Source organism: Erythrolamprus reginae, chromosome 9, assembly GCF_031021105.1.
Source record: "Erythrolamprus reginae isolate rEryReg1 chromosome 9, rEryReg1.hap1, whole genome shotgun sequence".
Classification (NCBI taxonomy): Eukaryota; Metazoa; Chordata; class Lepidosauria; order Squamata; family Dipsadidae; genus Erythrolamprus; species Erythrolamprus reginae.
This window is the reverse complement of record NC_091958.1, coordinates 8545237-8558077: the sequence shown is the minus strand read 5'-3', so window position 1 is coordinate 8558077 and position 12841 is coordinate 8545237. Positions and strand designations below refer to the sequence as shown.

General features: G+C 43.2%; 1 protein-coding gene across 4 annotated transcripts in view; it reads left to right on the top strand.

Moving 5' to 3' along the window:
* PHKB (phosphorylase kinase regulatory subunit beta) overlaps positions 1 to 11688 on the top strand; it is a 160426-nt gene extending 148738 nt beyond the window's left edge. For 2 of the 4 annotated variants that reach the window (XM_070760256.1, XM_070760258.1), the window contains 5 exons: positions 4461 to 4590; positions 6540 to 6647; positions 8297 to 8437; positions 10806 to 10974; positions 11499 to 11688. In XM_070760256.1, coding sequence (XP_070616357.1) covers positions 4461 to 4590; positions 6540 to 6647; positions 8297 to 8437; positions 10806 to 10943 — 517 coding nt within the window. In that variant the 3' untranslated portion in view covers positions 10944 to 10974; positions 11499 to 11688. Of the gene's footprint in view, positions 1 to 4460; positions 4591 to 6539; positions 6648 to 8296; positions 8438 to 10805 lie in introns of all 4 variants that reach the window. The other 2 variants (XM_070760255.1, XM_070760257.1) reach the window with 1 other exon arrangement.
* The last annotated feature ends 1153 nt before the right edge of the window (positions 11689 to 12841 follow it).

Genomic DNA, 12841 nt, shown 5'->3' with positions numbered 1-12841 from the left:
GTGCTCTTGTGTTGTTGTGGTTGAAGCTGAAGTAGTCACCGATAGGCAGGACATTGCAGCATATGATATTGTGGGCAATACTTAGATCTTGTTTAAGGCGTCTTAGTTCTAAACTTTCTAGGCCCAGGATTGAAAGTCTAGTCTCGTAGGGAATTCTGTTTCGAGTGGAGGAGTGAAGGGCTCTTCTGGTGAAGTATCTTTGGACATTTTCAAGGGTGTTAATGTCTGAGATGCCATATGGGTTCCAAACAGATGAGCTGTATTCAAGGATGGGTCTGGCAAACGTTTTGTAAACTCTGGTAAGTAGTATGAGATTGCCCGAGCAGAAGCTGCGTAGGATTAGGTTTACAACTCTTGAAGCCTTCTTGGCTACATTCTTGCAGTGGGCTTTGGCACTTAAATCTTTTGTTATTAGTATACCAAGGTCTTTAACCGAGTGGGGATTATCTTGCAGGCTTCTCCTTTCCTCCCAGCTTTTGAACCCATAGATTTTAAAGCTGGGGGGGGGGGGAAATCAGAGGGAAGCACCAGATGAACATTCTTTCCCATTCCTCGTATCAGAGCTGGCATGGTTTGGCCAACGGGACTTGGAGAAGGCCAACTCCTGTGGGACCTGACCGGCCACTGGGATACATGAGTAGATGTCAGGTTTCCAAATAACACCTCCAGGGAAAGAAAATTCCCAGGCCTGAATTTCCGGCATTGCATCTCTACAATGGGGATTTTACACTCTGACGAAGTCAGTAGGCACTGACGAAAGCTTAGTAGTTTTTTAGTAGTTTTAAATAATTTTTTTAACGTTTCGGAGATTGTGATGGCTGTCGCTTCTTTATCTGTCTGTCTGTCTGTCTGTCTGTCTGTCTATCGGAGAGAGGCGCTATATAAGTCCAATTAATAAATAAATCTGTCTGTCTGTCTGTCTATCTCTCTGTCTATCTACCGATCTACCTATCTATCTACCTATCTACCTATCTACCTACCTACCTATCTACCTATCTACCTATCTATCTATCTCTATCTATCTATCTATCTATCTATCTATCTATCTATCTATCTATCCATCCATCTATCTATCTACAGTATCTATCTATCTATCTGTCTATCTGTCTATCGGTCTATCGGTCTATCGATCTACCGATCTATCTATCTATCTCTATCTATCTATCTATCTATCTATCTATCTATCTATCTATCTACTCTACCTACCTACTTACCTATCTAATCTATGTAATCTATCTATCTATCTATCGATCGATCGATCTACCGATCTACCTACCTACCTACCTACCTACCTACTTACCTATCTAATCTATCTATCTATCTATCTATCTATCTATCTATCTACTCTACCTACCTACCTACCTACTTACCTATCTAATCTATCTATCTATCTATCTATCTATCTACCTACCCAACCCACCCACCCACCCAACCCACCCACCCACCCACCCACCCACCCATCCACCCACCCACCCACCCACCCACCCACCTATCTATCTATCTATCTATCTATCTATCTATCTATCTATCTATCTATCATCTATGTATCACTTTGCTGTATGCTAAAATCAGAGTGTGGATTTCATTGGATTCTTTATCTTTTGCATCTTGTTTCTATTCCACTTGGAGATTTGTGAACTTGAACTTCGTACAGGAAAGTGAGGTCGAAACTTTTGCAAAACTTAACTTCTATCAACTGGGGTATTTAAAAGTTGCTAACATTTTTAGCATCTAACAGTAGCATCTACTGCTACTACACTTTTTGTTATTTCTTCAAACATCGTCTGTTAACAATTTGACGCTGGGGTTTGCAAAAAAAGCGATGCTTTTAAAATAACTGAACATTTGGCATGTAAAATTCCCTGCCAAATGCATTTATGTATATAAATGTGTGTCTTATATCAGCACCTGTTTCCACCCCATCCCCACACAAAGGGCATTGCTTAATTTTCTATTTTCTACCAGCTTTTGCTATTATTGATAAAATTGGATGTTTGTGTGTGTGTGTGTTTCTGCTGAAAATGGTGAGAAGATGATAAATGTTACACTTCTTTTTTTCTCTCTCTCAATCACTTTCAGTCCCTTGTTACCGAGGGAGATTGAATTCTTGAAGAAAACATTTTTTTCCCAGAGCTGGGGTTTCTTTCTTCCAGCTTAACACTCAATTATTTTGTTGCATGAATCAAAAACACAGCCTGCAGGACAGCTAATCTTCTGCCCTGATTTCTGTTTTAAAAAAATAAACAAATACAGTGGTACCTCTACCTACAAACACCTCTACTTACAAACTTTTTTAGATAAGAACCGTGTGATCAATATTTTTTTGCCTCTTCTCAAGAACCATTTTCCACTTGCAAACCTGAGCCTCCGAAACTGTAACCGGAAATATATTGTCTCCTGATCTGAGTATCTCAGATTTTGACCTGACATCATTTATCTCAGGTCCTTTGATGATGTAATTTGGATGATTTAAAATGGTGCCTATAGTGTCCTTTGCTCAAATGCTGCCGTTTTGTGCAAAAGAGGGTGGTTTTTTTTTAATTCTCTTAATTCAGTGGGTTTCCTGAAGAACAGATATATCTTTTTTTTCCAGTTTGCTATTTTAAAACAAGATTTCATCCTGCACGTTTGCTAAACAGAACTTGTGACAGTAATTCCCCAAATAAATTATTCTCCTAATGCTGTAAGGGCATTGGGAACTAAGATTAAGTGCAGTTAAAAGCTGTGCTTTAATTTGCCTAGCTTGAGAAGAGTGTGAAAATAGAAAAAGCTAAGATAACTTTCAACTATTCAAAGCTCTGAATTCATTCATCAGATTAATTGTCAGTTGTGACCCCAAAGAGATCCGTTTTGTTCCATTGCCTTTGTTCTCTTAGCTAAAGCAGTTTAATGCATCAAAAAATCTTTGTACCTTTCAGTAAATATTATGTCTGCTCAAACTGAGCATTCTGTATTAATTTTGGAAGGGTTTTCTTAAAATATACATCTGTACCTTAAAAGCTCAGAAGGCTTAGAAAAGTGTAAGTAAAAGAGCAGAAATGGTTAAAACAATCTTGAAATGATATTAAAACAACACCACTTAAGAAGAATTGGAATGTTAAAACAGCTAAAAAAATAAATAAAGCGTGTGGAGGGATACTGCAAAATCTCCATTCCCTTCTCACTCCTGGGGGAAGGATATTGCAAAATGTCCATTCCCACCTCATTCTGGGGCCAGCCAGAACTGGTATTTGCTGGTTTTATTTATTTATTTAGTCCAATACATAATACACATTGAAGAGAATAGATATTTAGTAATATAACTAAAGAAAAGAATAGAAGAAAAGATATAAAAGTATAGGTGAACATATTTGAAAGGAAGAAAAGATAAATGAGATAAGGAGAGACAATTGGACAGGGGACGGAAGGCACACTGGTGCACTTATGCACGCCTCTTACTGACCTCTAAGGAACCTGGAGAGGTCAATCGTGGATAGTCTAAGGGAAAAATGTTGAGGGTTAGGGGTTGACACTACTGAGTCCGGTAATGAGTTCCACGCTTCGACAACTCGGTTGCTGAAGTCATATTTTTTACAGTCAAGTTTTGAGCGGTTAATATTAAGTTTGAATCTGTTGCATGCTCTTGTGTTGTTGCGATTGAAGCTGAAGTAGTAATTGACAGGTAGAACGTTGCAGCATATGATCTTGTGGGCAATACTTAGGCGTCATAGTTCTAAGCTTTCAAGACCAAGGATTGATAATCTGCTTTCGTAGGGTATTCTGTTTCGAGTGGAGGAGTGAATGGCTCTTCTGGTGAAGTATCTTCGGACATTTTCAAGGGTGTTGATGTCCGAGATGTGGTATGGGTTCCAGACAGATGAACTGTATTCAAGGATGGGTCTGGCAAAAGTTTTGTAGGCTCTGGTGAGTAGCATGAGATTGCCAGAGCAGAAGCTGCGTAGGATCAGGTTAACAACTCTAGAAGCCTTTTTGGCGATATTGTTGCAGTGGGCTTTGGCACTTAGATCATTTGATATTAGTATTCCAAGGTCTTTTACTGAGTGGGGGTTGGCTGTGAGATTTTGTTTATTTAGTATATATATGAGGTTCGGATTCTTTTTGCCGATGTGGAGGGTAGAACATTTGCTGGTTGATATTTGAAGTTGCCAGGTGTTAGACCAATCTGAGACAAAGTCGAGGTCTTTTTGGAGAGTAGATGTGTTGTCCGTGGTGTTGAAAAGTTTATCCGAACTACTCAACATTTCTGCTACCTGTTCTCCAGAACCTGTTGAACTTCACCCCCACCTGAAGTGCCCATTCCATACAATCTTTTGCACCCCAGAGATTCGTATTCACTTTCTCACTCCCCACTTTTTTTAAAAAAAAAAAAGCCCAACATCCTGGCATAAGGACTTGTGCCTACATGATTTCAATTTCAAAACATCTGCTTTATTTAAATGTTTTTTTTCCGCCCTCTGCAGATGCTGGCTGAACAGGCGTCAGATCGATGGTTCTTTGAACCGAACACCGAGTGGCTTCTATGACAGGGTCTGGCAAATTTTGGAGAGGACTCCCAATGGCTTAATAGTAGCTGGAAATTACTTGCCACAGGTAAAGAGCCACATCTGTGGTACTCAGACGACGTTTTCCTTTTCAATATCTAGGGGTTGTAATTTCACTTTCTTGCTAATGGGGCTTGAGGGAGTTATTTTAAGGAGAGGCTGGCTGGCCATCTGCTTCGGTGAGTAAGCTGGATTTGTAGCACACAGCTGTGAGGGTTGGGTACCAATAAAGGTCCATTACTTTGTGTTCTGTTTGGCTGTCTGGTGGAATCCTCCCAAAACTTCACAGGTACAAATTTCGGACACTCACACGTTTGAAAATTCAAAACAATGTTCTTTATACAGTGGAACCCCGACTTACGAGTTTAATTGGTTCCGGAAGGAGGCTCGCACGTCGAACAGCTCGTATGTCGAAACATTGTTTCCCATAGGAAACAATGTAAAAGCGATTAATGCGTGCAAGCCCGAGGGCTGAGGGGAAAAGACGTCGGCTGAAGCGGGGAAGTTCGCCAGGAGTCAGCAAAGAAGCCCCGCGTGTGTTTTAAAACATCGGAGCCGGCATGGGGAGGCTTTTAATCAGCCCCCGAGCCCCCAACCCGGACTCCGGGGTTGATTAAAAGCCTCCCCATGCCGGCTCCGATGTTTTAAAAGACACGCGCGGCTTTTCTGCTGCCTCCTGGCGAACTTCCCCGCTTTAGGAGGCAGCGGAAAAGCCGCTTATTTTTTCTTGCTTATTTTTTCCCGCCACTCGCAGCGAAAGTGCCCCGGTTTTTTTGCCGCCCCCCCCCGCCCGCCTCTCGCAGCAAGTGCTTGTCCTTGCGTTTTTTTTGCCCCCTCCCCCCCGCCCGCCTCGCAGCAAGTGCTTGTCCGGGCGTTTTTTTTTGCCGCCCCCCCCCCGCCCGCCTCGCAGCAAGTGCTTGTCCCGGCGTTTTTTTTGCCGCCCCCCCCCCCCCCGCCCGCTTCTGCACCCCCAGCAGAAGCCAAGGACTCACCAAGAGCTGGATACTGAGAAGAGCCGGCCTGGCTTGCTTTGCTTCCGAGCTGATGCAGAGCCGAATAAAGCGTCACGCCCCCCTGACGCTTTTGGCGGCAAAAGAGCCCAGCATCGCTTCGGAAGCCGCCGAAAGCGTCAGAGGGGCGTGACGCTTTATTCGGCTCTGCATCAGCTCGGAAGCAAAGCAAGCCAGGCCGGCTCTTCTCGGCTCGTATCCCGAATGGAAGCTCGTGAGTCGAACAAAAATTTCTCTACTCTCCCAGCTCGTATCTCGAGTAGCTCGTAAGTAGAGCTGCTCGTATGTCGGGGTTCCACTGTAATGAAAAGTCACTTAAACCAAGCCCTCTTTTGGTATTGCAAAGAGCACTCGTCTCCAAGTAACTGGTAATTTGTGCAAGTCCCTTATCAGTTCTGTGATACTTAGCCTGCAGCTGTGAGGTAATTCACAGTCCTTCTTCTTTCACAAAGTGAAACACACTTTGCTCTGGTTTAGTTTCAAAGCGGGGGGAAATCAGCACACAAAAAGTCAAACTCCATAAAGCAGTCATGAAACACAATTATCAGATAATCCTCCACAATGGCCAAACCCACAGGCTGCTATTTATAGCAGCCTCACTAATGACCACAGCCCCACCCAACCACAGGTGGCCTCATTTTCTTTGATAATAATCTCTCAGTTGTTGTTGCCTATGCATCGCTCTCTGCATGCATGGCTGTATCATTAACTCTTGTTCTGAATCCAAGGAGGAGCTAGAGAATTGATCTCCTTCTGAGCTGTCTGCCACACTCTTCTCCTCCCTGTCACTCATGTCTTCTTGGTCAGAGGAGCCTTCATCAGCAGATTCCACCGGGGGCAAAACAGGCCTGCAGCATGTGGATGTCTCCCCCACATCCACAGTCCTTGGGGCAGGAGCTGGGCCAGAGCTAACCACAACACCTTGGATGTTGCTTTGTGCCATTAATGAAATTCACTTTAGATTCTCCCTCTTCCTTTATTCCTGCAGCAACCAACTTTGTCGGACATGACCATGTATGAGATGAACTTTTCTCTTCTGGTTGAGGACATGTTGAGAACTATAGATCAGCCGGAGTTCAGGCAAATCATTGTAGAGGTTTGTATTGTGCGATGGTAAGTGTTAATTCAATGCTTTATCTGCTCATTCCTTTTTTTAAAAAAAGAACAGGTGAACTACTTGAGCAGTAAGCAAATTTAAAGCAAATGGAAATGTCTCAAATCTCTATAGGGCAGTGATGGTGAACCTTTTTCCCCTCTGGTGCCAAAAATGCATGCGCGCATAAAATCACATGCACACGTTATGCCCACACCCATAATTCAATGCCCTCCCACATGTCCGGCCCCCTGCACTGCCTTGATATACCCGTTATTGCATGCCCTGGTGTATTTTGCACCAGCTGATATCTCTGAACGTTATTCAAGGGTAGTTCCATGTAGCGCGCATTGCAATAGTCAAGACGTCCAGATATACAGTGATACCTTGTCTTACGAAATTAATTAGTTCCAGGACAAGGTTCATAAGGCGAAAAGTTCATAAGATGAAACAATATTTCCCATGGGAATCAATGGAAAAGCGATTAATGTGTGCAAACCCCAAATTCACCCCTTTTGCAAACCGAAGCGCCCATTTTCACGCTGGTAGGATTCCCCTGAGGCTCCCCTCCAGGGGAAACCCCATCTCCGGACTTCCGCGTTTTTGCGATGCTGCAGGGGAATCCCAGCATCGCAAAAACGGGCGCTTCAGCTGGCAACGGAAATCCGGAGGCGGGGCATCGCAGCGGCGGCGGCAGGTTCATAAGGTGAAAATAGTTTGGAAGAAGAGGCAAAAAAATCTTAAACCCTGGGTTTCGTATCTCAAAAGGTTCGTATGACGAGGGGTTCGTAAGACGAGGCATCACTATATTTATAGTTGTCCTGCCATCAATGTATCAGTGTCAGAAGAGATATCCATTTGCATGAATCCTTGTTCATAATTAGTGGAGATTCCTGAACCTGAACAGGTGTTCAGGTGAAAGAGTTTTTCATAAGCCCATTCTTAGTCCAAAGACTGGTTGAACATGGCGTATGACAGACAGAGGACTTTAATACCTTCCATTGTTTTTCACTTTGCAATTATTATTACTATTATTTATTATTATTATTTATTACATTTGTATGCCGCCCCTCTCCGTAGACTCGGGGCGGCTCCCAACAATAACAAAGACAATGTAAGAACAAATCTAATAATTTAAAAAACACTAATACCCCCATTATTAAAAGCAAACACACACACAAACATACCATATATAAACTGTATAGGCCCGGGGGAGATATCTCAGTTCCCCCATGCCTGACGGCAGAGGTGGGTCTTAAGAACTTTACGAAAGGCAAGGAGGGTGAGAGCAGTTCTAATCTCCGGGGGGAGCTGGTTCCAGAGGGTCGGGGCCGCCACAGAGAAGGCTCTTCTCCTGGGTCCCGCCAAACGACATTGTTTAGTCGACGGGACCCGGAGAAGGCCAACTCTGTGGGACCTAACCAGTCGCTGGGATTCGTGCAGCAGAAGGCGGTCCCGGAGACATTCGTTTTTGAGAAATTGTATTCATAGCAAACCAGGCCAAGGATTTTAAAATGTTTACCATCTGAATGAGCCAGGAAAACGTAAGAGCTAGTGGTAGTATACATTTTCTCAGTTTGCTGCCTGGCGCCTCTGAAATTTTTCTTCTTCTCTCTCTTCTCTCCACACACTCTCAACCCCCTCCCCTCCAGTTGTTGATGGTTGTTTCTGTGATTCTGGAAAGGAACCCAGAATTAGAGTTTCAGGATAAAGTGGACTTGGACAAACTGGTGAAAGAAGCGTTTAATCAGTTCCAGAAAGATCAGAATCAGTTCAAAGGCATTGAAAAACAAGTCAGTATCATCTTTTGTTCCCAAGTTTGTGCTTTGCATGATCTCTCGCTGTCTCTCTTTGTCTTTCTGGTTGATGCAGATGAAAATGCTTTGATTTGATTTCTTTTTTTTTAATCAATATTTTAAAACCTTCCGTGTTTTCTTCTAAGGAATAGAAAAGGTTAGCTAAAATTCTGAACAACATCACTTATTTACCTGGTTGTGGGGTTTTTTTTTGTGGGAATTGGGTTTTTTCTCTCGTGGTGCAAGGAGCTCAAATGTTAAGGAATGACAGCTCCTTATTGAGAACATTATGGAAGAAATATACTGTTCCTTGTTCTCAATTATATTATATTATTATTATTATGTCAGTACAACACAGCAAACAAGATCACTATGCTGGATTTCGTATTTCATCACCAGTCGGGCGCTTCCCAAGCACCTAGGACTGCGTGATGTAGCGGCAAATTATGTTTGCCGATCCCAGTAAAGCGGCCTTTTGCAATTGACAGATGGAGATTGTGTCAATTCCGATGGTTTTCAAATGTCCGCTGAGATCCTTTGGCACTGCTCCCAGCGTTCCAAGTACCACTGGGACCATTTTCACTGGCTTATGCCAGAGTCATTGCAGCTCGATTTTTAGATCTTCGTATTTCACTAATTTCTCTAGCTGCTTCTCCTCAATTCTGTTGTCTCCTGGGATTGCGATGTTGATGATCCATACTTTCTTTTTCTCCACAATCAGGATGTCTGGTGTTTTATGCTTCAGAATTCGGTCTGTCTGAAGTCGGAAGTCCCACAGTAGTTTTGCTTGCTCATTTTCGACCACTTTTTCGGGCTTATGATCCCACCAGTTCTTTTCCACTGGTAAATGGTAGTTCCGGCACAAGTTCCAGTGGATCATCTGTGCCACAGCATCATGTCTATTATTATTATTATTATTATTATTATCATTATCATTATCATTATCATTATCATCATCATCATCATCATCATCATTATTATTATTATTATTATTATTATTAATTAGATTTGTATGCCGCCCCTCTCGACGGGACCCGGAGGAGACCAACTCTGTGGGACCTAACCGGTCGCTGTGCAGCCCCTGAATTATTCTCCCCAGTCCCTTTTTATAGTCCCTACCATACAACCTCCCCTCTGAGTAAGATGCTTCAGCTCACCCAGGGGGGAGTTTGTATTGTCATTGTTGGCAGCTGGTGCAGCCACAATAGCATTTGCCCTTGTAGTGGGACAATGGCTCTGCACCAAACACAAATTGCCGTTGACAGGTTCTCCCCAACTCCAGCAAGCGGCGTGACTCACTGGTGGCCTAGAGCATGATGAATTGCTGCCTTGCCAGGCTAAAGCTGTTCTTTACAGCATCATAAAATCTCTGACTCATGGTGTTTGGGACCATCATTTTCCCTTAAATTCATCCCAGATTTTTCCGGGAAATGCCTGGAGATATATTTTTTTGTTGTTGTTTCTGCTTCTGTTCTGTGATGGTCGCTCTTGTTATACACATCTTCCGTCCTGTCTTTCCCAGGACACCCCCCCCTCCCCCCCCATTCTCTTTGCTTGAAATACAAAATATATTATTATTTATTTATTTATTTATTATTATTTTGTTTTTTTGTTTATTTTTTAATTTTTTTTAATTTATTCATTTGATTGATTGATTGGAATTGTATGCCACCCCTCTGCAGACTCGGGGCAGCTAACAACAGTAATAAAACAGCATACAATAATAATCCAATACTAAAAACAATTAAAAACCCATTATTATAAAAACCAAACATACATACAGACATACCATACATAAAATTGTAAAGAGTATCTCAGTTCCCCCATGACTGGCGGCAGAGGTGGGTTTTAAGTAGCTTAGGAAAGGCAAGGAGGGTGGGGGCAATTCTAATCTCTGGGGGGAGTTGGTTCCAGAGGGCTGGGGCCGCCACAGAGAAGGCTGTTCCCCTGGGTCCCACCAAGCGGCATTGTTTAGTTGACGGGACCCGGAGAAGACCCACTCTTTGGTCACTGCGTTTCGTGCAGCAGAAGGCGGTCCCTGAGGTAATCTGGTCCGGTGCCATGAAGGGCTTTATAGGTCATAACCAACACTTTGAATTGTGACCGGAAACCGATCGGCAACCAATGCAGACTGCGGAGTGTTGGTGTAACATGGGGATATTTGGGAAAGGCCATGATTGCTCTCGCAGCTGCATTCTGCACGATCTGAAGTTTCCGAACACATCAATTTCCAACATTTGATAGAACTATTTTTAAACATTTTTGCTAGCCTCGCCGGTGGTAGGTGCCATCTGCATGTTTCTCCTCGTTGTTACTTAAGCCTGAAATTCTCCATCAACAGTTGTGACTCTGTCTGTTTCTGCAGGACGACATGACTTCTTTTTACAATACCCCACCACTGGGAAAAAGAGGAACGTGCAGCTACTTGACAAAAGCCGTGATGAATTTATTGCTGGAAGGCGAAGTGAAGCCTACCGCAGAAGACCCTTGTTCCATTAGCTAAAGCGGTTGGAGTCAGAAGATGGTGGAACCAGGTGGACGCCATGGGATTTCTACCTCTTGGCACTTGAAGCTTCATTTGTCTTCACTGTTTGGACACTGCAATACGTAGTCATTAGGAGGAGCTCCATGGCTTACAGCAGTGTTTCCCAACCTTGGCAACTTGAAGATATTTGGACTTCTGGGAGTTGAAGTCCAGATATCGTCAAGTTGCCAAGGTTGGGAAACACTGGCTTAGAGCAACAATCTGTCCGGTTGGTTTCATGTAACGAAAAAAAGCACATTTAATTAAGGAACATATTCCCTTCAGTAGCTCCTAGGTGACAGTCAGGGCTACCCATCACACCATCATGGCTACTTGTTGGCTGAGTAGATGCCTGATACTCTCCATATATACGCTGCTTGAGAATGGCAGCTGTTTAAAAGCATTAACTTAGCTCACGTTTACAGTTTACAGCCTCGCTTAAGGTGAATTGCAGCTTTAGATTTATTCATCCAATCGTGAATTAATGTAACTTTAATCATCCCCTCTCCGCTTCTCCCTTTGTCCTGGTGTTAGCTACCGACAAGCTTCCTGATGAAAATTAAATACGGTAGAGGCACCAAGTTTAAAAAAAAAAGAGAGAGAGATCCCGCATCTGTGAAACTGGAGGATTTCTGGACTCTGAAGAAATAAGGCTGTCTTTGGATTTGACGACACCGGCAAAGCTTACAAATAAAATTAAAACTCTGCACTGAGTTCTCTTTCAGATTTGCCTGTAATGGGTTTCCTGCGTTCTTGAGCTGAAAATTGAAAGCAAGTGAGGATTTGTAAAAAAAAATAAATGAATCTTGATTTCTCCTTCAACCTAGCATAGAAGCTGTCTGGAGTCAACTTGTAGTATAGGTGGGCAGCATAATCGATCAATCAATCAACCAATCAATGTTTTAGGAGGGGGGGGGACACTTGGGCGGGGCTTTGAGAGGCCAAAATTGGCTGTATTCTGTGTATAAGATGCACCAACATTTCCACCCTCTTTTGGGGGGCAAAAAGGTGCATTTTACACTCCGAAAAATGTGGTAGCCCAGTTGAAGAATTCTGGCCGTTGCTGATTTTGTCTCTGCAAGAGAAAGATTTCTTCCCATTGTAGCCTGAATAGCAATATATATATATATATATAAATACCAAGACCGTCATATATATATATTTGTTTTTGTAGATTTTCACGGATACAGGTATGACGGTCTTGGTATATTCAGGTTTCTTCCCGTGTAGGATTTAGACATTTCTGGCGACGTTTCAACGAGGTCCCACTCGTCATCTTCAGGCTGGTGCTTCTGTCCTTGTTCTAGGGCGAACACAGCGAGACCTGAGCTGCCTTCCTTCTATAAATACTGGTGGCTGGGTGTGGTTTGATGGCTCAGCAATTGCCTGCTGTGTAGAAACTTCCTGGTGAGTCAGTGGGGTAACACCTGGGGTCGTTGATTTAACTGAGGTATGCTGATTAGTTAATGATTGTGGATTAGGGGTGATATCCTGAGTAGTTGGAGCTTGCAGGCTACGTGGTTGTTTTGCAATGTGCATTCTGAGTCTGGTTTCAGTTTCTATGGCTGGGATACGTTTGTTAATGAGGGCTGGTTTCCAGATGTCGGGTAGGCGGGAGGTATCATCCCACTTGTTCATATTTTGGGGATGTTTTTCTATCTCGATGGCTTCCATGATTATTCTTTTGCTGTAGTGTTCTGTTTTGGGAAGGAAGGCAGCTCAGGTCTCGCTGTGTTTGCCCTAGAACAAGGACAGAAGCACCAGCCTGAAGATGACGAGTGGGACCTCGTTGAAACGTCGCCAGAAATTTCTAAATCCTACACGGGAAGAAACCCGAATATACCAAGACTGTCATACCTGTACCCATGAAAATCTAC